Source organism: Protomyctophum parallelum (genome assembly GCF_964188405.1).
Source record: "Protomyctophum parallelum genome assembly, chromosome: 17".
Lineage (NCBI taxonomy): Eukaryota > Metazoa > Chordata > Actinopteri > Myctophiformes > Myctophidae > Protomyctophum > Protomyctophum parallelum.
In genome coordinates, this window is record NC_139719.1 from 3,589,835 (window position 1) to 3,617,654 (window position 27,820).

Sequence of the window (27,820 nt, forward strand, 5' to 3'; positions counted from 1 at the left end):
TTACAGATCTTCAAGGAGAGAAGGCTCGTTTTCCTGGAGAGCTTTGTACAAAGTGTCTCTGCCTCTGCTGGAGTTCAGGAGAGCATAGATTGCCCTCATCTGGCCCTGAGTGGTGGGCTTGGACTGCACATTGCTGGAGCCCTCATTGTCTATGATGTCGTTCTGAACGAGTACATCTAGGATGGGACCCACATTCCTCACATTCCTCACCAGGGAACACAGATGTTGGTCCACAAAGTGTTTCGCTGAAGTTAAGGAGGATTGAACGTTGAGTTGTTGGTTTTCATTTGACATTGTTTTAAAATGGAAAGTGCCATATAGGAGCTAACAATTCTTATTAAAAAAATTGCAGTAAAGTGATACAGTTTGTGCTGATAGTGTATATATATATATATATACACACGTGTGTGCGTTATAGATATCGTTATAGATAGTTGCTGCAGAAATCTCCTTATTTAAACGTGCTTGTTCATGAATTAACGTCCTACTTGACCTCACTACAGCGTCACGCTAAAACATCCAAAGTAACAACAGATCTACAAGCTAGAGACTCACCTGGTATGGAAGTAACACCAGATCTACAAGCTAGAGACTCACCTGGTATGGAAGCAGCCGCTCCTGCAGATTGTGCTGGTATGGAAGCAGCCGCTCCTGTAGATTGTGCTGGTATGGAAGCAGCCGCTCCTGCAGATTGTGCTGGTATGGAAGCAGCCGCTCCTGCAGATTGTGCTGCAAGAAATAAAAGTGTTCAAATTATGAACAGAAACGAACCATCGAGGCCCATCTCACCACGGTGAAATAGCACCGACTGGCAAGTCCCTACATAAACCCCCACAATCCCTACATATTACACTACTACTGTTTTGACCGCGACAGATTGCTATTTCACCGCGTGAGGGAGAGGGAGAGTGAGATCGGGTTTGACATGATTTACGATTGGGTTGCAACTCGACCGGGACTGAGTCAGCTCTACCGAACTTCACGAAGTTCCACGCGACAACTGGCGCGCTTCAGCGTGCTCGGTGGCGTCCCCACGCCCCCAGTAAGGCTAATCCAATGTTGAAGCTGCCCACTACCTACTGGCGAAAAGTGGAACTGCAGCACGTTCCATGGAAGTGGACGTGACGTTCAGTGACGTCATGTGCGTAACGGTGCGTCATCCCGGGCTTAACTTCCGCTCATTGGAGCCGTTGAGTTATAACGGTACTTCCGGCAGTCTTCCGGGTGCTTCAAAACGCCACTGAGCAACTTCCGTTGAAATGAACGGCTGACGGAGGGGCCCCTATGAGAAGATAGGGGCCCCTATGGGGAGGGGCCCCTATGAGGAGGGGCCCCTATGTGGAGATAGGGGCCCCTATGGGGAGGGGCCCCTATGAGGAGGGGCCCCTATGAGGAGATAGGGGCCCCTATGAGGAGATCTATAAGGAGGGGATAAGGGTAGGGCGTTCCACAATGTGGGAGCAACCACTGCAAAGGCCCGGTCCCCCTTGGTTTTCAGTTTTGTCACCGGAATATTCAGGAGGCCTTGGTCAGAGGACCTGAGGGGTCTTACATTTGGTTTTGCCACCAGTAGGTCTGTGATATAAACTGGGGCTAGGGGCCATTTAGTGCTTTATAGGTTGTTAAAATTTTAAAATCGATTCTGGATTTGATAGGGAGCCAGTGTAGTTCTGCCAGTACCGGTGTTATGTGTGCTCTGCGGTTTGTATTGGTGAGAATTCTAGCGGCTGTATTCTGTATTAATTGTAGTTTGTGAATAGAGGAACAGTTAATGGTAGTGTACAGTCCATTACAGTAGTAAATGAGGAGGGGCCCCTATGAGGAGGGGCCCCTATGGGGAGGGGCCCTTATGAGGAGGGGCCCCTATGAGGAGTTGTCCCTATGAGGAGGGGCCCTATGTGGAGCATTTCAGTGTCAGTGTAATATGTACGGATTTGGGGGTTTTCTAGGTGTGTATTTGAATCTGTGCCATTTCACCGTATTTGGGTGAGACCGGCTTGCTACATCCCAAGGTTGAATGAAAGTCCATAACTTTACCTTCCAGGGTAATGTCTTGCTGCCAGACCGGTCCAGAGTCGGGGCTCAGTAATTCCATTGAGAAGTTCTCTGCATTGACGTCCATAGACACCAGGAACGTTGGATGGTAATTTGGTCCAAAATTGTCTCCAAAATAAGTTGCAGCCTGAAAACAGAGACTTGTGTTAATTCAAATTGTGTTACAGCAGCCTAGTAACTAGTAGCCTAGTTACAGCAGCTGCAGCAGCAGCAGTGGTGGAGGAGTGAAAATAACAGTTTCCTTGACTCACACTGCTTTACCATACAATAAACAGACAACGTAGGTTTAATACGTACCTCAGGTTGTACTTGCTGTGAAGGACACACAGACAGACTGTAGGTTTAATACGTACCTCAGGTTGTACTTTCTGAGAAGGACACACTGACAGACTGTAGGTTTAATACGTACCTCAGGTTGTACTTTCTGTGAAGGACACACTGACAGACTGTAGGTTTAATACGTACCTCAGGTTGTACTTTCTGTGAAGGACACACTGACAGACTGTAGGTTTAATACGTACCTTAGGTTGTACTTTCTGTGAAGGACACACTGAGAGACTGTAGGTTTAATACGTACCTTAGGTTGTACTTTCTGTGAAGGACACACTGACAGACTGTAGGTTTAATACGTACCTAAGGTTGTACTTTCTGAGAAGGACACACTGACAGACTGTAGGTTTAATACGTACCTCAGGTTGTACTTTCTGTGCAGGACACACTGACAGACTGTAGGTTTAATACGTACCTCAGGTTGTACTTGCTGTGAAGGACACACTGACAGACTGTAGGTCTAATATGTACCTCAGGTTGTACTTTCTGTGAAGGACACACTGGCAGACTGTAGGTTAAATACGTACCTCAGGTTGTACTTTCTGTGAAGGACACACTGACAGACTGTAGGTTTAATACGTACCTCAGGTTGTACTTTCTGAGAAGGACACACTGACAGACTGTAGGTTTAATACGTACCTCAGGTTGTACTTTCTGTGAAGGACACACTGACAGACTGTAGGTTTAATACGTACCTCAGGTTGTACTTGCTGTGAAGGACACACTGACAGACTGTAGGTTTAATACGTACCTCAGGTTGTACTTTCTGTGAAGGACACACTGACAGACTGTAGGTTTAATACGTACCTTAGGTTGTACTTTCTGTGAAGGACAATGCAGCACTGACAGACTGTAGCGTTGGTTTGGGATGAGAACACAGTCGGAGGTGACCGGCTCGATGGGTTGCTTGTTTTCATGAACTGCCTTCACCTATAATGACACCAACACAGTTTGATCAGATGGTTCTTTCATACTTTCACCTATAATGACACCAACACAGTTTGGTCAGATGGTTCATTCATAGTGGCCGGTATCAGGTATGTAGGCAGAGCTGACATTTCTCAGGAGCCAAATTAAATTACCCCCCTAGGCCAGTGGTTCCCAAAGTGGGGTCTGAGGACCCCAGGGGTCCTTGAGGGAGTTCCAGGGGGTCCCCAGCTAAATGATAGTTAGGAACCAAATGGACCCTTATGGCTCTGTAACTCTGAGAGTGTACTACTCTCAGAGTTAAATTAACATTGGTTTTACAATGCAAATTGGGGGTCCCAGAGATAGAAATGCCATTAAATGGGGGGTCCGTAGGCACATTACTTAACAGATATATTTACCTCTGTAAGACACATTACTTAACAGATATATTTACCTCTCTGTAAGACACATGACTTGACAGATATATTTACCTCTCCGTAAAGCACATTACTGGGCAGCAGTAACACACTCATCGTCCTCCGTATCGGTGACTCTTGACGGAACAGCAACACCTGAGCAAGTTTTGGTGTGGGTTGAAAGTAGCTCAAGACTCTTTCCAGGATCCCAAAGAGAGACAGATGGTTCACATTTACAACCACATGAGTCTGGGTCACTCTCTGTGGTTGTAAGAGTTCCAGACCCTCGTCTGTGATGTGGGCCACGGACAGATCACCTGTGGGGAAAATAAAATAACGTTATAGATTCCAATCCATGTAAACCAAATCTGAACACAACCACTTCACCCTCCGCTAAGCCCCACCCACTCCACTCTGTGCTTCTCACTCATTGACTTACTTGTTATATGATGGATTTCTCCAAATGAACAATATATCATTTTAGTAGCAATTAAGAGCTTCAAAATGTCTTCTGCAGTAGGCTATGAACTGGAACATTTAAATCTTCTATAGTCAACCAGGCCTGCAGTAGGCTATGAACTGGAACATTTAAATCTATAGTCAACCAGGTCTGCAGTAGGCTATGAACTGGAACATTTAAATCTATAGTCAACCAGGCCTGCAGTAGGCTATGAACTGGAACATTTAAATCTTCTATAGTCAACCAGGCCTGCAGTAGGCTATGAACTGGAACATTTAAATCTTCTATAGTCAACCAGGCCTGCAGTAGGCTATGAACTGGAACATTTAAATATAGATATAGATATAGACACCAGGTGGCTGTTAGCTTTGTTCGCGCCATGCCCGTCCGCACAACTTCTGGTCTTTGCATTGACTTTGTATGTAATCACGCCGCTCTAACCGTCTCAACAGTGACTCACCAGGTGTGATGTCACAGTGTGACAGGTGTAGCTAACTCACCAGGTGTGATGTCACAGTGTGACAGGTGTAGCTAACTCACCAGGTGTGATGTCACAGTGTGACAGGTGTAGCTGACTCACCAGGTGTGATGTCACAGTGTGACAGGTGTAGCTAACTCACCAGGTGTGATGTCACAGTATGACAGGTGTAGCTAACTCACCAGGTGTAGCTAACTCACCAGGTGTGATGTCACAGTATGACAGGTGTAGCTAACTCACCAGGTGTAGCTAACTCACCAGGTGTGATGTCACAGTGTGACAGGTGTAGCTAACTCACCAGGTGTGATGTCACAGTGTGACAGGTGTAGCTGACTCACCAGGTGTGATGTCACAGTGTGGCAGGTGTAGCTGGCAGACAGACTTCTGAGGACACTGGATGTCAAACAGAGGACCTGCAGGAGTCCTTCCTGTTGGCTGGAACCATCTCTCCTCCCACTGAACAGTCCTGTAGAGGACCTCTCCTTCGCCTGTCGTTTCAAACACCAACGCTGTCTCGCTGCACTGGAACAGCCCGGACCTGGCGAACTTGAACCTGTGACCAGTGGTGAAATAAAAGTACTAAGTAAAAGTATAAATACTGCAATGTAGACGTACTCCGTTACAAGTAGAAGTCCCGTATTAAAAATGTACTCTAGTGAAAGTACAAAAGTATTGGCATACAAATGTACTTAAAGTACTAAAAGTAAAAGCACTCGTATTGCAGAATGTCCCATTTCACAAGTTCAAAATACACTTTAGTCGACTAAAATCTTATGACATTTAGTCGACTAAAACTAGACTAACACTAAGACATTCCAGGTGACTAAAATGTGACTAAAACTGAAATAGAAATTTGCTGCCAAAAACAACACTGGTGAGCTGTCCTGTGTTTAGGATAACTGACCTGTACTGATTGGTTGACTAGGATAACTGACCTGTACTGATTGGTTGACTAGGATAGCTCAACCTGTAGTGATTGGTTGACTAGGATAACTCACCTGTACTGATTGGTTGACTGCTCTGCGTGCACACTGGGTTCAAAATGGCTCTGAAAGACACAACAAAGCAAACAGGAAACGATCAGTGTCTTTCCTGGTGTTCAGTCACTGTGATTATTGTGCAGAGCAGAGGGTTCTGTCCTCACTATGTCTATGTTGGAATGATGGAGTCTAGAGGGTTCTGTCCTCACTGTGTCCATGTTGGAATGATGGAGTCTAGAGGGTTCTGTCCTCACTGTGTCCATGTTGGAATGATGGAGTCTAGAGGGTTCTGTCCTCACTGTGTCCATGTTGGAATGATGGAGTCTAGAGGGTTCTGTCCTCACTGTGTCCATGTTGGAATGATGGAGTCTAGAGGGTTCTGTCCTCACTGTGTCCATGTTGGAATGATGGAGTCTAGAGGGTTCTGTCCTCACTATGTCCATGTTGGAATGATGGAGTCTAGAGGGTTCTGTCCTCACTGTGTCCATGTTGGAATGATGGAGTCTAGAGGGTTCTGTCCTCACTGTGTCCATGTTGGAATGATGGAGTCTAGAGGGTTCTGTCCTCACTTTGTCCATGTTGGAATGATGGAGTCTAGAGGGTTCTGTCCTCACTGTGTCCATGTTGGAATGATGGAGTCTAGAGGCGGGTTCTGTCCTCACTGTGTCCATGTTGGAATGATGGAGTCTAGAGGGTTCTGTCCTCACTGTGTCCATGTTGGAATGATGGAGTCTAGAGGGTTCTGTCCTCACTATGTCCATGTTGGAATGATGGAGTCTAGAGGGTTCTGTCCTCACTGTGTCCATGTTGGAATGATGGAGTCTAGAGGGTTCTGTCCTCACTGTGTCAACGTTGGAATGATGGAGTCTAGAGGGTTCTGTCCTCACTTTGTCCATGTTGGAATGATGGAGTCTAGAGGGTTCTGTCCTCATTGTGTCCACGTTGGAATGATGGAGTCTAGAGGGTTCTGTCCTCACTGTGTCCATGTTGGAATGATGGAGTCTAGAGGGTTCTGTCCTCACTATGTCCATGTTGGAATGATGGAGTCTAGAGGGTTCTGTCCTCACTGTGTCCATGTTGGAATGATGGAGTCTAGAGGCGGGTTCTGTCCTCACTGTGTCCATGTTGGAATGATGGAGTCTAGAGGCGGGTTCTGTCCTCACTGTGTCCATGTTGGAATGATGGAGTCTAGAGGGTTCTGTCCTCACTATGTCCACGTTGGAATGATGGAGTCTAGAGGGTTCTGTCCTCACTGTGTCCATGTTGGAATGATGGAGTCTAGAGGGTTCTGTCCTCATTGTGTCCATGTTGGAATGATGGAGTCTAGAGGGTTCTAGAGGGTTCTGTACTCACTATGTCCATGTTGGAATGATGGAGTCTAGAGGCGGGTTCTGTCCTCACTATGTCCATGTTGGAATGATGGAGTCTAGACACACACACACACACACACACACACACACACACACACACACACACACACACACACACACACACACACACACATACACAATGTTAACTTTGAGTGACATAATGCTAAAGTTGCTAAACAGATTTGTGTGTGTGTGTGGGGGGGTCCTCAATTCAAATATGATTATTTTGGGGGTCCTCAGTTCAAATATGATTATTTTGGGGGTCCCCAGTTCAAATATGATTATTTTGGGGGTCCCAAGTTCAAATATGATTATTTTGGGGGACCCCAGTTCAAATATGATTATTTTGGCGGTCCCCAGTTCAAATATGATTATTATGGGGGGTCCTCAGTTCAAATATGATTATTTTGGGGGGTCCCCAGTTCAAATATGATTATTTTGGGGGTTTTTTCATTATAGTTTAGTTTTAGTTAGTTTTGACATATTTTTTTCTAATTCAGTTAGTTTTAGTTAGTTTTTAGAGCGGGTTTGCTAGTTTTTATTTAGTTTTTGTTTTGGTGAAAATGCTTAGTTTTAGTTTAGTTGTAGTTTAGTTTTAGTTTTTTTCGTACTTTGGTTTAGAGTTAGCGTGGCTACATGCTGCCGTACGGTGCTGAAAACTGTCGTAAAACTTGTTGGAGAAATGAGGAAATTAATCAAATGAATTTAAAAGGATTATATCATAAATATCCGAAAGGCATATAAATATTAAATATTAGTTTCAGTTAACTGAAATGTTTTTTTTATTCTAGTTTTCGTTTTTTAGTTAGTTTTAGTTAACTATTATAACCTTGGTCCTCAGTTCAAATATGATTATTATGGGAGGTCCCCAGTTCAAATATGATTATTATGGGGGGTCCCCAGTTCAAATATGATTATTTTGGGGGGTCCTCAGTTCAAATATGATTATTATGGGGGGTCCCCAGTTCAAATACGATTATTTTGGGGGGTCCTCAGTTCAAATATGATTATTTTGGGGGGTCCCCAGTTCAAATATGATTATTTTGGCGGGTCCTCAGTTCAAATATGATTATTTTGGGGGGTCCCCAGTTCAAATATGATTATTTTGGCGGGTCCCCAGTTCAAATACGATTATTTTGGGGGTCCTCAGTTCAAATATGATTATTTTGGGGGGTCCCCAGTTCAAATATGATTATTTTGGGGGGTCCCCAGTTCAAATATGATTATTTTGGGTCGGTCCTCAGTTCAAATATGATTATTTTGGGGGTCCTCAGTTCAAATATGATTATTTTGGGGGTCCTCAGTTGAAATTAAATCACACTGTGGAGACTTTAAGACATTCTGCCCCCTGGTGGAGACTTTAAGACATTCTGCCCCCTGGTGGAGACTTTAAGACATTCTGCCCCCTGGTGGTTGGACTCTAACACTTCACCCAACATTGACGATCTTCTTTATTACATTTGAATTGTATTGAGTCTTAATTTAGTCGACTAAGACTAGACTAAGACTAAATAATGTACAAATGACTAAAATAGGACTACAATTAAATGTGTGTGTGTCCATTATACTTACTGCTCACACAGACACGCTGAGGAGGAGGAGGAGGAGCCTAACCAGAACCCAGCATAGAGAGGTCCAGTGGACGTGGTCTGGAAGGTGTACAGGTGTCTCAGTGAGTCAGAGCACACTGTGTAGAAGGACAGAGTCCCAGCGGGACGGTCCACATACACTGATACTCTGTTGGAGCCTTTAGAGGCTCTGACAGGGAGGACAGTCCTCTGTCTGTTGTGTCTGACAGAGTAAATGGAACCATGAACACCATTACAGTCCAGACTCCAGGACGTATCATTCCCTCCAAACCAACCGGCAGCACCAACTGCTTTCCTGCTGATTGTTCCGTCAGCCACTGCTATACGAACCCATCCACTGCACTCTACCTCCCAGGAACAGCGTCCAGTCACACTCTGTGAACTCAGAACCTGTACCCAGCCATCAAACCTGTCTGGGTTATCAGGAGGACGCTGACCCCCTGACCTCTGTGACCCCCCTGTGACCTTCCTGTTGTCCTCAGACAGAGAGAGGTCACAGTGTGCTGTGTTTGAGTCCAGTGTGAGACGCTGGAAATCTGATGAGAAAACAACGCAGTAAACATTATATACATCATTCACTGACTGACGCACACGCATGTATGCGTGTGCGTCACGCACGCACGCGCACACACACACACACACACACACACACAGAGATCTACAAACTCACTGCAGTGTTAACACTTTTAGTCCCCATCATATTTGAACTGAGGACCCCCCAAAATAATCATATTATACGTCCAGTTGGAACTGAGGACCCCCCCCCCCCCCCCCCCCCCCAAATAATAAAATTTTAACTGGGGACCCAACATTGACAAGCACTTGGAATTGTAGGCATTCCATTTAGTTTGAGGCATTGTGAGCTTGTAGATCTGCTATTTTCACAATAGTTTCCACTTTCTTACACTATTTGACATTTTTTGCCAATTTGGCCATCTGGGGACCCCCCACAATAATCTGGGGACCCCCCCCCCCCCCCCTCCAATCACCTGTCTGTCTCTATGTGTCTGTCTCTCTGTGTACCTGTCTGTCTCTCTGTGTACCTGTCTGTCTCTATGTGTACCTGTCTGTCTCTCTGTGTACCTGTCTGTCTCTCTGTGTACCTGTCTGTCTCTCTGTGTTACCGTGTACCTGTCTGTCTCTCTGTGTTACCGTGTACCTGTCTGTCTCTATGTGTACCTGTCTGTCTCTCTGTGTACCTGTCTGTCTCTCTGTGTTACCGTGTACCTGTCTGTCTCTATGTGTACCTGTCTGTCTCTCTGTGTACCTGTCTGTCTATCTGTGTTACCGTGTACCTGTCTGTCTCTATGTGTACCTGTCTGTCTCTCTGTGTTACTGTGTACCTGTCTGTCTCTCTGTGTTACCGTGTACCTGTCTGTCTCTCTGTGTACCTGTCTGTCTCTCTGTACGTGTCGTCTAACACACGGTAACTAACTATTTTTTCCCCAAAATAATCAAAGTACAGCATAGAGCACAGTACACTACAATACAGTAGAGAGCACAGTGCAGTACAGTAACTATAACAGTAAATGTATAGTTGCACCGCTCAGTTCACATACGTGTGATTTATATTTCCAGTTGTCTTGTATGGTGTTAAATGGAGCGTGGAACCATGCCAATGATCGACACGGGAGATCACTTGTGACTTTCAAACAAAAACGAGATCCACCTGTGATCTGCACACATCACGGCTCTGCACCACCTTTCATGCATCGCACGTCAGAACTGAACTTATGCCAATATAGACGAAATACATGTTGTTTACGACCAGGTTAGTGAATGAGGCCCATTGTTTCTGTCAAACCACATGACCTCATCTTGATGGTGTTAAGGACCAGGCCAAGAGCAGAGAGTAGAGAGCACAAGAGTTTTCAGGACAACATCAACCGAGTATACAACAGTATATAAAATGTTAATGTAGACACAGATACTCACGTTTTGTAATGAGTTGACTCAGTTGAGGATTAGTAAGCCAATCTTCTCCTCCATGTTTGACTCTGTAGGAAGTAGAACAACAATGCATCAATGTCTAACTGTCCAACACAACGTCTCCACTAGCTGACGCTACAGTGTTTCACTCTGTAGGAAGTAGAACAACAATGCATCAATGTCTAACTGTCTAACACAACGTCTCCACTAGCTGACACTACAGTGTTTCACTCTGTAGGAAGTAGAACAACAATGCATCAATGTCTAACTGTCTAACACAACGTCTTCACTAGCTGACGCTACAGTGTTTCACTCTGTAGGAAGTAGAACAACAATGCATCAATGTCTAACTGTCTAACACAACGTCTCCACTAGCTGACACTACAGTGTTTCACTCTGTAGGAAGTAGAACAACAATGCATCAATGTCTAACTGTCCAACACAACGTCTCCACTAGCTGACACTACACTGTTTCTCCTGTCATTATCTTGGCCCTGCAGCTCATCCAGACATACTCACTGCTGCCCAGTTTGGATCTCATCACCTCCTCAGACTCCACCTTAACCCCTATAGCACTCCACTGTCCTTTTATACCTTCGTGATGCACATATATTGTTGTTTAGACAGATGTTCATTGTTTACGTCTGCTATCCTAGAGTTTCTTTGAGGCACTGCATTGTGTTGTTTTTTCATGATTTGTGACTTTGGGCTGTATCGTATCCCATCCTTACCCGCAAGCATTAAACACTTTACGTGAATTACTCATTTAGGAGCTTCCACTATGCGTAAACGTTATCTTGCGGCCACACAACCCACTATACATGTTTGCGGCTGGAGGTGTGTCTGTACGCGTGTTGATGCGCTTTCCCTATATTTGCTATCTTATGCACACAGGTTTAGGACAACGGAAATAGTCTCTTCAAACCACCCGTAATGTGAACACACACAACAACCCTCTGTATCTAATTTAAATGTATTCCAAGGCAGCACGCGTTGCTCTTCCATAAGGTTCACTCCAGGTATAATGGATTATGGTACCTGGCACACTGATTGGTTTAAGTTGCGTAACGCCCAAACCACACCTATGCATAATGTAACGGGTAGCGGAGGTGTTTTAAGGATTTAGACTGTGGCATAAGATAACTCATTTAATGGGGGAACGCCTCTTACACAATGCTAAATCCCCAAATTACGGAGAAAGTGCCCCTGACACAAGATAGGGCCCTTTGTGTCAGAGATACACTGTTAAGGGAAACACTGCACTGTCCAACATGGACACAGCCCAAGTCTACTCACTTGCAGTTCTCCAGGACTGAATCATTCACCACGTTGAGGCTCAGGTCCAACTCTCTTAGGGAGGGATTAGAGCTTACAGCTGAGGCCAGAGCTTCACAGCATCTCTCTGACAGGCCGCAGTGAGCCAGTCTGAAACACCAGATTAAAACATGCAAAGTATATGCGTTATGCTCCAAAGGTAATTGATCAATCACGTCAGCCTAGGTCAGGGCTGGGCAACTTTGACGATGGAGAGGGCCACTATATTTCCACACTCACTCCCTAGGGCCATATATTACTGTCGTAGCGAAAATAGCCGATCTACATCGGCTATTTTTGCTATATTCAAATTGGAATCCTGGAAATTTACATTTTTATGTAATTTCAAATGCCTTTAATTATACGTGTGTTGAGCATTGAGCTACTAATTTAGACTGTAGTAATTAAAGCTGGTCATGTTTTGCATGTTGTGGAATTGTAAACAGCTGGAACCAATATTATATCAGTATTCTGACATTAACCTGAGGGCCACATTAAGTGAAGGTGGGGGCCGCATGTGGCCCCCGGGCCGCCAGTTGCCCACCCCTGGCCTAGGTGGTCTGATTATATTAATCTATAGCCTGTCTATAGATTAATATTCAGTGATTTCACTCACTGGGACCTAAGCCTTTCGTCCAATCAGGATAGAGAGTCAAAAACCAGGGGTTAACTGGGGACAGGGAGGAACTCCTTATATGGTCAGCACACTCTATAGTAGAGAGGATTATCACAACAAAACAAAAAAATAAGTGATATTTGAATTAAGTGAAATCACTGAATATACCTTTAAAGTGTTAATATATAGAGCACCGAAGTCTGACATCACTTTCAGTAGAGGGCGCCAATACACAGGTTCATGTATTTTTTTATTTGCATTGTAATCTCCATAGGGCGATTTTAGGTCGCTTCATATAAGAACTGTGTTCATATAAGAACTGTGTTCTTATATGTTCATATAAGAACTGTGTTCTTATATGACCACCCCGGCCTTTCTGTCAGCTAGGGGATGGCTGTGCGCCGTTAATGATGTCCATTCATATTTGATACAGCCAGTTTCTGGAGAAAATTGAATTAATGTGGCCGCAAAAGCCTTGAAACTACATATGAAGGCAATGTCGCTGCTAATATACGTCACGCCCAGCTGTCAACACATTATAGCGTTCCTGAGATTCCTTGTTGACGTAATCTCAGCTGGTGGTGACTCGACTCGTACTAACCACGAAACATTAAATATCAATACAATTTAAATAAACTTAACTAACATTCAGTTTCTGTTGTGCGACGGGCAGATGCAGCCACCCCGCCTTCCTGTAAATGTAGTCTCTGGGTTGTTTGACTCGTTTCTAACGCTTATTTTGTTACTCTTTGGGTGTATTTGTACATTTCCATCTCCAGTCGAGGCTTCATATCCATATGAGTGAAAAGGCCGGGGTGATCGGTTTATTTTTTTCACACTAATGTGAAAATATTACCAAACTACAAGCTCACAACGCCTCACGGTGAGCTTGCAGATCTGCTATTTTCACGATGTTCTGCTCTTTCCTCAGTAATAATAATTATTATAATACAAGTAAGACGCGCAAACGCGTGAAGCGAACGCAGCTCGTGTGTGTGTGGTTGTGTGTGTGTGTGTGTGCTACAGCTGCGCCCTGTGTGTGTGTGTGTGTGTGTGTGTGTGCGTGCGTGCGTGCGTGCCACAGCTGCGCCCTCTGGTGGCGGGCCGGTGGTGTAACAGCGTGACACCACACAGCGTGACACACACACACACAGACACTCAGCCCCTGCTGTCATAGTAAGTGGCTCACTGCGTTCGCAATTAAAATAGTCAGAAACTCTATAATATTATGATGAAGTAGCCGATACGTTACGATATTACACTTTTAAACATGTTTGGGGTCATTTTAACGTCTACTCAGACACATAGGCTTGGGTTACCATTATATCAAGCTTATTAATACATTCTCACCACAGCATTCATATATAAGTGATCATAATAAAAGTGGTAAATGTATCTTACTTTAGAACTTCCAGTCTACAGTGTGGGCTCTTCAGTGAAGCACAGAGCAGCTCCACTAGTCCTGAGTACCGCAGGCTGTTTTCACTGAGGTCCAGTTCTCTCAAATGGGAAGGATTAGAGCTGAGAGCTGAAGACACAGCTTCAACACCTGTCTTACTGAGTTTACAGCCAACAAGTCTGTAAATGCAGATTCAATGAGATTATCAATACAAAATTAATGATACCTATAGTTCACTGTCATGGAAGTTAACTGGAACAAATCTAGTTATCTAGTATTTAGAGCAGCAGAGTGTGGAATAGACAACACCATGACAGCACAGAATAACAGGAAGATAACAATTTAGATATCAAAGACTATGAAGACTGAATGTTAGTTTGATTTCCCCCAATATTATGAAAAAGAAGATAATAACCTCTCAGATGTTTGTTTTTTTAGCGGCCAACTAAGAACATAAGTGACGGGTTGGAACAAGCATTTAAGGCGAGACATGGCAAGTGAAATCATGATTTTTTAATTTTGTGCTATTTTGCTTCCTAAACATGTTTTCTTTCAAACGAAAGCAAAATAAACGTTCAAACTACAGATTTACATGTTTATTTTAGTAGTTTATTTTAGCCAATGACAGCTCGTTTTGCTGGGTGAAAATCCACCCTCTCTATTTTCATGATTGGTTTTTGGTACAAAGGAAGTGACCATATTTTGATCCAACCACAGTCAGCTCGAGGTCCAGACCTTTCTAATAGTGGGGTTCCGTCTCCATGTTAAATCTAGTTGTCATTTACAACTCATGTACAAGTTTCACTTTCAGTACTAATTTGAAGGTGAGGGTCTATAGAACCATTTTGGTTCGAGTGGCAATCACCAAAATAAAATAATTGGCCTCTAGGGGGCGTAGTCAGGTGCCAACCCCCATCAGCCCTACCAAAATATGTAAACTGTTGTAACTTTTGATTAAATTATCCAATCTGAACATAATATGAGATATGCATGGATTCAGATTCAGGAGTAGCAGTTGGTACTTAAACCTTATTACACATATAATATTTGTTTCCACCCAGTATTGGTGTATATCCACACAAATAGCAGGAAAAACGAGCTAAAAACTAGTAGTGGGGTCCCTAGACACACAGTAATTTACAACTCAACAAAAGCTTAACTTTCACTTCTAATTTGTAGAGAATGAACTATAGAACATTTTTTTCTACAAATTAAAGACATATTTATTTTTGCCAAATTTCCAAAATGGCCAAAATCGGAATTATGTTTATTTGAAAAATGTCTTAATTTTCTTATATTGCTGTTTTTTCTTATATTGCTGTTTTTTCTTGCTATATCAAGTTAATCCTGTGTGAGGAATCAACTGGATTTCAAATATTAATATTTTGAATAATCTGATATAGAAACAAAATAAAGATGGCTGCCAATGTACATTGAATTACTACATTACGCCTAACTTCTATACTGTTGAACCTAGAATGGTGATGTTGGTGCCAATACCTATGTTATCATGAATGACTAATTGTATAAAAACAAAATACATATAATAGGACAATATATAATATTTCACACAAATGAGACAATGCAGTACATATGTGGGGAACTAAAGTTAGATATTGGTATATAATACACCACTCCTGTGTTATATTTGTTTATTTTATTTTATTAGTTATACTATGTACTGCCACTATAGGGGGCAGAGTAGCAGGTGTGTCTTAATTGTTCAGACTTGGTAGCTTGTTAGTTATAAGACTAAGCATACTGCAGAAGAGCATGAGCTGCACTGATTGCTGTCTTGTGGTATTGATATTTTGAAGGTAAGCAAAAAAGTTAAACATGTCATGAAGGATCCTAAAGTGTTTTTTTATGAATATGGATAGTCATGGAGTGCCACGATACGGTCTTCTCCCAGCGCAACTGCCTTGTCGTTTATCTCTTGGGTGAGTTCTACCTTCTGGAATGAATGGTCTGCTGCATATGTTTCTTCACCACAAAAGAGACATTTATTACGATTAACAGGTGCACCAGTCCGGCATGATCTTCTTGCCAATGCCACAGCACCTCCAGAATGCCTTTTTTTTGCACTGTCAAGTGCTGTTGCCCTGTAAAGATGCGGACAAGTTGTATGCCAGGATGCACGATTTAGCTTCATGGATTCTGCATCTGGAAGTTCAACGTCTGGGTGGGGAGAAGCGTCAATTGCTCTATAAACTGACTTGCAAGGCCTATGATGGGCAAACAAGTCTTTCCTCAGTTTGCTTTAGGCACAAAATGCACAACTGCCATTTCGTTGTTCCAGCCATAACAGACAACTACTTTATCCAGGTTTAGTTTTAGGGTCATATCATGAAAGAATATAGAAAATATTATATTATTATATTACTATATTATTATATAACTTTTGTATTTAACAGTTTGCCTCAACATATTAATACAAGAAAACAGTCAGCAGTGCATATAGCTACATTCACATTTACCATTGTAATAATAATGAAAATAATGAAAACATAATTTCTTCCTCAGCATAATTGCTATACTGTAGCTATAGTTTTAGCCTGTGCTATAGCTACAGGCTACTTTGGTTAATGCTAGCTCATACTATTGGGATGTAGTACTTTGGCCACTTATCCCACATGACTATCCATATTCATAAAAAACACTTTAGGATCCTTCATGACATGTTTAACTTTTTTGCTTACCTTCAAAATATCAATACCACAAGAGAGCAATCAGTGCAGCTCATGCTCTTCTGCAGTATGCTTAGTCTTATAACTAATAAGCTACCAAGTCTGAACAATTAAGACACCTGCTACTCTGCCCCCTATAGTGGCAGTACATAGTATAACTAATAAAATAAAATAAACAAATATAACACAGGAGTGGTGTATTATATTCCAATATCTAACTTTAGTTCCCCACATATGTACTGCATTGTCTCATTTGTGTGAAATATTATATATTGTCCTATTATATGTATTTTCTTTTTATACAATTAGTCATTCATGATAACATAGGTATAGGCACCAACATCACCATTCTAGGTTCAACAGTATAGAAGTTAGGCGTAATGTAGTAATTCAATGTACATTGGCAGCCATCTTTATTTTGTTTCTATATCAGATTATTCAAAACATTAATATTTGAAATCCAGTTGATTCCTCACACAGGATTAACTTGATATAGCAAGAAAAACAAAGAAAAAAAAGCAATATAAGAAAATTAAGACATTTTTCAAATAAACATAATTCCGATTTTGGCCATTTTGGAAATTTGGCAAAGATATATATATTTTTCAATTTGTAGACTTGCCACTCGAACTAAAATTGTTCTATAGTTCATTATCTACAAAATAGAAGTGAAAGTTAAGCTTTTGTTGAGTTGTAAATTACGGTGTGTCTAGGGACCCCACTACTAGTTTTTAGCTCGTTTTTCCTGCTATTTGTGTGGATATACACCAATACTGGGTGGAAACATATATACATGTGTAATAAGGTTTAAGTACCAAATGCTAATCCTGATTGTGAATCCATACATATCTCATATGTTCAGATTGGATAATTTAATCAAAAGTTACAACAGTTTACATATTTTGGTAGGGCTGATGGGGGTTGGCACCTGACTACGCCCCCTAGAGGCCAATTATTTTATTTTGGTGATTGCCACTCGAACCAAAATGGTTCTATAGACCCTCACCTTCAAATTAGTACTGAAAGTGAAACTTTTACATGAGTTGTAAATGACAACTATAAATTTAACATGGAGACGGAACCCCACTATAATGATATATGGCATTATATGTTGTTGCCAAGGTTTGGATGAGATATTTTGTCTCAAAATAGTGGCTTCAAATAAAACGTTTTGGAATTTTACAATACAAATCTTTAAAGGTCGTTTTGTCAAAATGATAGGGGATTCACACTGAGACGGACTGAATCCGTTTCATTGGAACCGTTTCCGAATACGGTTGCCTGGTCCCCGATGGCCATGATTCACATTACCCGAGATTCAACAGCGCACCCGGGTACACTTGCATAACACACTTTAATCCTCCTGATGACGGTGTGCTTGATGGCTGGCGCGCACGGACACTGACCATCAACTGTGCGACATTGTCTCAAATAAATCCAGACACACTGAATTGCATTGCCTCTTTGCCGTTATACTACTATAGTGTCAGCCTGCCTGTGTGGTATCTTTTCAGCGTGCGGCAGTGAAGAAAGAGAGCTCAGGATACCGATGTATGTAGGTTACAAAGCGGCAGCTTTATTTGTATTAAAAAACAGTCCAGCAGTCAAGGCAAAACGATAGACAAAGCAAATCCTTTGTCGTTCTCCGGATTAAACAACACACAGTACACTCGAGCTGAAATGAGTTACCGGATCCAGGACCCCGACAATCAGTCCCAGCCTTTGTTTATATCCTGTAACCTAGTCCCACCTCTCCCGGACATACGGCAGGCGTTTCCTGACTCTTGACCAATGATAAAACTCTTTCCGGTTGGAGAGAGGCGGGACTTAGGACAAAGGACTGGTCCGTTTCAAAACGGGGGCGATAACTTTTATGATGATAAACAGTTATAATAAAACTTAACAAAACTTAAATGTAAACTGTAAATAACTTATGAACATGGTTAATCATACCTTAAGAGTATATAAAAATGGAAACACTTGTAGTTAGGAAATGTTACGGAACTATAAAGTAAAACTGAACACTCTAATGAAATATAACAGAACTGAAGGAGTGAATTAAGAACAGTTTGAACCAGTAACGAACACTATAATCTTATAGCCTCATAGTACCTTTTAAATCAGTACAGGTAAAACACTCACTATTAATAGTTATGGAGTCTCATCATTCTCTTATTGACAGATTGTTTATAAAATCATTGAGTTTAACCTGTGGAATAGTTTACAATGGAAACCAGAGTAAAAAACTCCACTGTTCGCAGGACTTTATGCAAAACACATGTTCTTGTGGCAGACAATAGGATCTGGTTTCACTCGCACCTCCGAGCAGCTTCAAAGGTTTTTAGAACAATAGATGTGAAATGTAATCAGGAGCCTGAGTGAAAGACCTTTTGGTGCATGAGCTGAGTTTGAGCTTTTAAACACATTTCACTGACTTTAGTGAAAATAGTACCTTAGTTAGTTCATTTATCTAAAATATACGACACCTGCTATTCACTGTGTCAGTCAGTTCTGTGCTCCAGTGTCGTGTTTGATATTAGTTTGCTATGGATTCTATTTCTACTTTAGCATTATTATTATTTTGTTTTACTTTGGAAACTATGCCAAGCAAAGCCCAAGAGCCACGTGTAATAAGATCAGCGCGTACTGCGGTGCTGCGCGTATACGCAGATTCAACAGGAGATGGGCGGCGTTGAGAAATGAGCTGGTGTTACGCGTTGTGCAGCACTGCAGCGGCTGTGTGTTTTTTTGTTTGTTGACGCTTGGTTTGTCGACTAGAGATTATGTCACGTTCTTAAAAAAAAACAGTCCACTTCCTTCTTTAGGTACGCATGCATTCACATTGGAACGATCCGTATCTGAATACACTTCAACGGTCCAGAGACCCGCCCCCCATGCGGTCCCGGGGACGGTTGGGCAATCCGCTCCCGGGAACAGTACGCATCATTCACACTACCACAACATCTGCCAAGTGGTCCCGAGTGCGCACCCGGGACCATAGTGTGAATCCCCTATGAGTTTTCCTCATACCTGGGACAAAGAATCTCCACTTCAGTTGCACTCACATACACCTACACAGTCACATGCACACAACTTTCCAGTCTTATTCATAACTATATTCTGCAGGAACTTAACAGAAGGGTTCGTTGATTTCTCATTCACAGCCTGATTTACATCACATTTTATTCGTAAAACATGGCAAAAATTTGTTTTCTTATGCCTGTTGACACTATTTTCTGATTTGTGGAGTGATAATTAGAGATATCGAAATCCCCTAATTTTCTTTGTCTCTAATATGTCAACAAAATGAAACCATACTTTTGAACCTGGCTTTATCTGATCTTCAGATTTATCGTCCCGGAATGTATGCAAATTAGCGCAAATAATGCCTAATTTGCATATTTAAACATATCATTTCAGTAATACAAAAAATCATAGTCTTAATATAATTAATCAACTGGAGAAGTTTCATTTTGATAGCTATTAGTTCACTTTTTTCCCCTATTCGCCTACCATGTCTCACCATCAAGCTTATTAATACATTCTCATCAAAGCATTCATATTATATTCGCATAATACAGTACATAATAAAACAGAAGTGATCATAATAAAAGTGGTAAATGTATCTTACTTTAGAACTTCCAGTCTACAGTGTGGGCTCTTCAGTGAAGCACAGAGCAGCTCCACTAGTCCTGAGTCCTGCAGGTCGTTTTCACTGAGGTCCAGTTCTCTCAAATGGGAAGGATTAGAGCTGAGAGCTGAAGACACAGCTTCAACACCTGTTTTACTGAGATTACAGCCAACAAGTCTGTAAATGCAGATTAAATAAGAGATTATGAATACAACATGAATGATACCTATAGTTCACTGTCATGGAAGTTAACTGGAACAAATCTAGTTATCTAGTATTTAGAGCAGCAGAGTGTGGAATAGACAACACCATGGCAGCACAGAATAACAGGAAGATAACAATTTAGATATCAAAGACTATGAAATACTGAATGTTAGTTTGATTTCCCCCAATATTATGAAAAAGAAGATCATAACCTCTCATGTATTTTTTTTAGCGGCCAACTAAGAACATAAGTGACGGGTTCGAACAAGCATTTAAGGCGAGACATGGCAAGTGAAATCAAGCTATTTTGCTTCCTAAACATGTTTTCTTTTGAACTAAAGCAAAATAAACGTTCAAACTACAGATTTACATGTTTATTTTAGTAGTTTATTTTAGTCAATGACAGCTCGTTTTGCTGGGTGAAAATCCACCCTCTCTATTTTTATGATTGGTTGTTGGTACAAAGGAAGTGACCATATTTGGATCCAACCACAGTCAGCTCAGGGTCCAGACCTTTCTAATGATATATGGCATAATACGTTGTTGCCAAGGTTTGGATGAGATATTTTGTCTCAAAATAGTGGCTTCAAATAAAACGTTTTGGAATTTTACAATACATTTAAAGGTCGTTTTCTCAAAATGAGTTTTTCTCATACCTGGGACAAAGAATCTCCACTTCAGTTGCACTCACATACACCTACACAGTCACATGCACACAACTTTCCAGTCTTATTCATAACTATATTCTGCAGGAACTTACAGAAGGGTTCGTTGATTTCTCATTCACAGCCTGATTTACATCACATTTTATTCGTAAAACATGGCAAACATTTGTTTTTTTATGCCTGTTGACACCATTTTCTAATTTGTGGAGTGATAATTAGAGATATCGAAAATCCCCTAATTTTCTTTGTCTCTAATATCTCAACAAAATGAAACCATACTTTTGAACCTGGCTTTATCTGATCTTCAGATTTATCGTCCCGGAATGTATGCAAATTAGCACATATAATGCCTAATTTGCATATTTAAACATATCATTTCAGAAAACTTGTAATACAAAAATCCTTAGTCTTAATATAATTAATCAACTGGAGAAGTTTCATTGTGATAGCTATTAGTTAACTTTTTTCCCTATTCACCTACCATGTCTCACCATCAAGCTTATTAATACATTCTCACCACAACATTCATATTATATTCACATAATACAGTACATAATAAAACAGAAGTGATCAAAATAAAAGTGGTAAATATATCTTACTTTTGAACTTCCAGTCTACAGTGTGGGCTCTTCAGTGAAGCACAGAGCAGCTTCACTAGTCCTGAGTCCTGCAGGTCGTTTTTACTGAGGTCCAGTTCTCTCAAATGGGAAGGATTAGAGCTGAGAGCTGAAGACACAGCTTCAACACCTGTCTTTCTGAGTTTACAGCCAACAAGTCTGTAAATGCAGATTAAATAAGAGATTATCAATACAAAATGAATGATACCTATAGTTCACTGTCATGGAAGTTAACTGGAACAAATCTAGTTATCTAGTATTTAGAGCAGCAGAGTGTGGAATAGACAACACCATGACAGCACAGAATAACAGGAAGATAACAATTTAGATATCAAAGACTATGAAGACTGAATGTTAGTTTGCTTTCCCCCAATATTATGAAAAAGAAGATCATAACCTCTCAGATGTATTTTTTTTTAGCGGCCAACTAAGAACATAAGTGACGGGTTGGAACAAGCATTTAAGGCGAGACATGGCAAGTGAAATCATGATTTTTCAATTTTGTGCTATTTTGCTTAAGTTCCTAAACATGTTTTCTTTCAAACTAAAGCAAAATAAACGTTCAAACTACAGATTTAGATGTTTATTTTAGCCAATGACAGCTCGTTTTGCTGGGTGAAAATCCACCATCTCTATTTTCATGATTGGTTGTTGGTACAAAGGAAGTGACCATATTTGGATCCAACCACAGTCAGCTCGAGGTCCAGACCTTTCCAATGATATATGGCATTATATGTGGTTGCCAAGGTTTGGATGAGATATTTTGTCTCAAAATAGTGGCTTCAAATAAAACGTTTTGGAATTTTACAATACAAATCTTTAAAGGCCGTTTTCTCAAAATGAGTTTTCCTCATACCTGGGACAAAGAATCTCCACTTCAGTTGCACTCACATACACCTACACAGTCACATGCACACAACTTTCCAGTCTTATTCATAACTATATTCTGCAGGAACTTACAGAAGGGTTCGTTGATTTCTCATTCACAGCCTGGTTTACATCACATTTTATTCATAAAACATGGCAAAAATGTGTTTTTTTTATGCCTGTTGACACTATTTTCTGATTTGTGGAGTGATAATTAGAGATATCGAAAATCCCCTAATTGTCTTTGTCTCTAATATGTCAACAAAATGAAACCATACTTTTGAACCTGGCTTTATCCGATCTTCAGATTTATCGTCCCGGAATTTATGCAAATTAGCACATATAATGCCTAATTTGCATATTTAAACATATCATTTCAGAAAACTTGTAATACAAAAAAAATTTGTCTTAATATAATTAATCAACTGGTGAAGTTTCATTGTGATAGCTATTAGTTAACTTTTTCCCTATTCACCCCTACCATTTCTCACCATCAAGCTTATTAATACATTCTCACCACAGCATTCATATTATATTCACATAATACAGTACATAATAAAACAGAAGTGATCAAAATAAAAGTGGTAAATGTATCTTACTTTAGAACTTCCAGTCTACAGTGTGGGCTCTTCAGTGAAGCACAGAGCTCCACTAGTCCTGAGTGCCGCAGGCTGTTTTCACTGAGGTCCAGTTCTCTCAAATGGGAAGGATTAGAGCTGAGAGCTGAAGACACAGCTTCAACACCTGTCTTACTGAGTTTACAGCCAACAAGTCTGTAAATGCAGATTCAATGAGATTATCAATACAAAATGAATGATGCCTATAGTTCACTGTCATGGAAGTTAACTGGAACACATCTAGTTATCTAGTATTTAGAGCAGCAGAGTGTGGAATATACAACACCATGACAGCACAGGAATAACAGGAAGATAACAATTTAGATATCAAAGACTATGAAGACTGAATGTTAGTTTGATTTCCCCCAATATTATGAAAAAGAAGATCATAACCTCTCAGATGTTATTTTTTTTAGCGGCCAACTAAGAACATAAGTGACGGGTTGGAACAAGCATTTAAGGCGAGACATGGCAAGTGGAATCTTTTTTTTTTTTTTTTTTTTTTGCTATTTTGCTTCCTAAACATGTTTTCTTGCTAACTAAAGTAAAATAAACGTTCAAACTACAGATTTTGATGTTTATTTTAGCCAATGACAGCTTGTTTTGCTGGGTGAAAATCCACCCTCTCTATTTTCATGATTGGTTGTTGGTACAAAGGAAGTAACCATATTTGGATCCAACCACAGTCAGCTCGAGGTCCAGACCTTTCCAATGAAATATGGCATTATATGTTGTTGCCAAGGTTTGGATGAGATATTTTGTCTCAAAATAGTGGCTTCAAATAAAACGTTTTGGAATTTTACAATACAAATCTTTAAAGGTCGTTTTGTCAAAATGAGTTTTTCTCATACCTGGGACAAATAATCTCCACTTCAGTTGCACTCACATACACCTACACAGTCACATGCACACAACTTTCCAGTCTTATTCATAACTATATTCTGCAGGAACTTACAGAAGGGTTCGTTGATTTCTCATTCACAGCCTGATTTACATCACATTTTATTCGTAAAACATGGCAAAAATTTGTTTTATTTATGCCTGTTGACACTATTTTCTGATTTGTGGAGTGATAATTAGAGATATCGAAAATCCCCTAATTTTATTTGTCTCTAATATCTCAACAAAATGAAACCATACTTTTGAACCTGGCTTTATCCAATCTTCAGATTTATCGTCCCGGAATTTATGCAAATTAGCACATATAATGCCTAATTTGCATATTTAAACATATAATTTCAGAAGACTTGTAATACAAAAAAATGTAGTCTTAATATAATTAATCAACTGGTGAAGTTTCATTGTGATAGCTATTAGGTCACTTTTTTTTCCCTATTCACCCCTACCATGTCTCACCATCAAGCTTATTAATACATTCTCACCACAGCATTCATATTATATTCACATAATACAGTAGATAATAAAACAGAAGTGATCAAAATAAAAGTGGTAAATGTATCTTACTTTAGAACTTCCAGTCTACAGTGTGGGCTCTTCAGTGAAGCACAGAGCAGCTCCACTAGTTTTCTCCACGAGTCCTGCAGGTCGTTTTCACTGAGGTCCAGTTCTCTCAAATGGGAAGGATTAGAGCTGAGAGCTGAAGACACAGCTTCAACACCTGTCCATCTGAGATCACAGCCAACAAGTCTGTAAATGCAGATTAAATAAGAGATTATCAATACAAATGATACCTAGTTAACTGTCATGGAACTAAAACATCTCCTATCTAGTTATCCAGACATAAACAGTATTGTGGAATAGACCAGGGGTTCTCAACCTTTTGGGCTGGAGACCCCAAGGGATGCTTTGGCCATGTCTCGCGACCCCCGCCCTGCTTCCCCACCCCAATACAAACACTGCATTTGTGCAACTGAATTGCAAATTATGTTTTGGAACATAATTGTGAACTGAACTGACTAGTGAACTAGTTCAGTTCATCATTGCCGCAGCCCATAGCCATAGAATCACAGACTTTATTCCTATTGGGAATAACTTTGAGGTTAATAAAGTTATAACTTTTACAATTTCTCCATTACCATTAACCAAATTAATTCCATATTATATATTTGTTTTACATTTTGGAAAAAATTGCTGTGGAATGCCACAGAATTCTTAATCCTTTTATTTGTCTTAATTATGGGTCAACTTGTGAAAGCTGCATGCTTTTATTGTGAAGACATTGAAGCAGTCCTGTGCATGCAGACAGGGTTGACATTGAAGTAGTACTGTGCATGCAGACAGGGTTGACATTGAAGCAGTCCTGTGCATGCAGACAGGGTTGACATTGAAGCAGTCCTGTGCATGCAGACAGGGTTGACATTGAAGCAGTCCTGTGCATGCAGACAGGGTTGACATTGAAGCAGTCCTGTGCATGCAGACAGGGTTGACATTGAAGCAGTCCTGTGCATGCAGACAGGGTTGAGATCGGGAAAACACGGAATCGGCTGTACAAAATGCTGCGTCATTGCAAATGGTGCATTTATGTATCACTTTTATCCAAAGCACATTTCTGTTTAAATTGAGGCGGACGGGAGGCAGACTTTCACTTCTGGTTCATTTCTGGTTTTATCTGTTGCCTAGCAACCTAGCATCATTCATACAGAACGTTGATGAAGAGCGCCATCTATACTAATCCACTGAAAAGACCATAGGACACAATACTGCGTGCTTGGCAGTCAAGCGATGGATTCGATGCGACGTAACATGACGTGATTGGCAGTCAATTCAATGTGTTAACTACTAACCGAGCTTTTCTGCAGTTCCTCACAGCTGGGACCAGTCTCCTTCGCCCCTCCTTTGATGCGTTGTATTTGTCCAGGTCCAACTCTTCCAGAACCTCCTCTGACATCTGCAGCATGACGGCCAGACCTGTACACTGGGTCTCAGACAGTTTCTCTGTTCTGTTCTCTGACTTCAGGAACTGTTGGATCTCCTGATGTAATGAGTGGTCGTTCATCTCCATCAGACAGTGGAAGAGGTTGATACATGTGTCAGGAGAGACATCTTCATCACGTAACCTCTTCTTCAGGTTCTGGATGGCTTTCTGGATCTCCTCGGGACTGTTCTCTGTGTGACCCAGCAGGCCTCCTAACAGACTCTGGTTGGACTGCAGTGAGAGGCCATGAAGGAAGCGGACTAAGAGATCCAGGTGGCCATAACTATCATGGAACTTTCTCACGGCACCCTTCAGGAAGTTTGAGAGGGAGCTGTAGTCTCCATATTCCAGGGATAAGTTCAGGACCCCCTCGTTCTTCTGTGTGAAACAGTGGAACAGGTAGACTGCAGCCAGAAACTCCTGGATGGTCAGATGAACAAAGCTGTAGACCGTTTTCTGGAACAGCACACTCTCTGTTTTGAAGATCTGTGTGCACACTCCTGAGTACAGCGCAGCGTCTTTCACATCAAGACCATACTCTTCCAGGTCTTCTTGGTAGAACATGATGCTCCTTATCTTCAGGTGTTGAAACGCCAGCTCGCCCAGCTTCAGAAGAACATCACTGTCTGTCTTAGTGAGCTGCTGTTGAGTCCCCTTTTCTTTGTCTTTCTTGTTCACATCATGAGTCTCGACATACTTCTGCTTTTTGGTGTTTGTCTGAACCAACAGGAAGTGGCAGCACATCTCAGTCAGGGTCTTGGGCAGCTGTTCTATCGTGGTGTGTGTCCTCAACATGTCCAGCAGAACGGTAGCAATGATCCAACAGAAGAGTGGGATGTAACACATGATGTGGAGGCTCCTCCATGTCTTCAAGTGTGAGAGGACTCTGTCGGCCAGCTTCTCTTCACTGAATCTCTTCCTGAAGTACTTCTCCTTCTGGGGGTCTGTGAACCCTCGCACTTCTGTCACCATGTCAACACATGCAGGAGGGATCCGATTGGCTGCTGCGGGTCTGGTGGTTATCCAGAGGAGGACCGAGGGGAGCAGATTCCTCTTGATGAGGTTTGTCAACAGAGCATCCACCGATGATGTCACTGTGACATCAGAGATGATTTCATTTTTGTCGAAGTGCAACGGAGACCTGCTTTCATCGAGGCCATCGAGGATGAAGCAAACTTTCCAGGCAGCGAGCTGCTCTGCTGTGACCTTCTTTAACGTTGGGTGGAAATCATGGATCAGGTTGAGAAGACTGTACTGCTTATCTCTGACCAAGTTTAGCTCCCGGAATGAAAAGGGAACCAGGAGATCTATATCTTGATTCTCCAAACCTCTTGCCCAGTCCAGAGCAAACTTGCGCGCAGAGAATGTTTTTCCGATGCCAGCGATGCCATTTGTCAGAACTGTTTTGCTGGGTTTCTCTCTGCCAGGGAGGATGATCTTAAAGACTTTACAGCAGTTGATTGCATCGTCATGGAAGGTCTTCATGCTGGAAGTTCTCTCAAGCTGTATCACCTCATGTTGGCTATTAACCCCTTCACTCTGTCCCGCTGAGATGTAGAGCTCTGAGTAGGTGCTGGTGAGGGAGTTTTCAGACTCTTCCGTCATGTGGTTTTTCACTCCATCAAGACTGTCCAAACTGATCTTATAATCGTTCAAATCAACCTGCAGACGGACATCTGAAATGAGAAGAACATTTATGTTTAAAACATTCAGGTTAATTTATAACGTTACATGTTTACAGCACACATTACTAATTAATTACCCTTAGATAATATGCTTTTTGATAAGAAACATTTTGCCAAAGGTAACAAC

The 27,820-nt window shown here is 41.4% G+C and overlaps 1 protein-coding gene across 1 annotated transcript; it reads right to left on the reverse strand.

The window, feature by feature from the left end:
- On the reverse strand, positions 1–27,613 carry LOC310874109 (NACHT, LRR and PYD domains-containing protein 3-like; the record flags this gene model as incomplete). The annotated part of the gene is made up of 15 exons (XM_083786786.1): positions 1–245; positions 598–663; positions 2,038–2,182; positions 3,193–3,315; positions 3,786–4,027; positions 4,987–5,201; positions 5,647–5,696; positions 6,792–6,906; positions 8,571–9,123; positions 10,523–10,584; positions 11,813–11,941; positions 13,848–14,024; positions 20,164–20,340; positions 21,632–21,808; positions 25,878–27,613. 15 exons carry the CDS (start codon positions 27,611–27,613, stop codon positions 1–3), a joined length of 4,212 nt encoding a protein of 1,403 aa, XP_083642912.1.
- Positions 27,614–27,820: the final 207 nt, after the last annotated feature.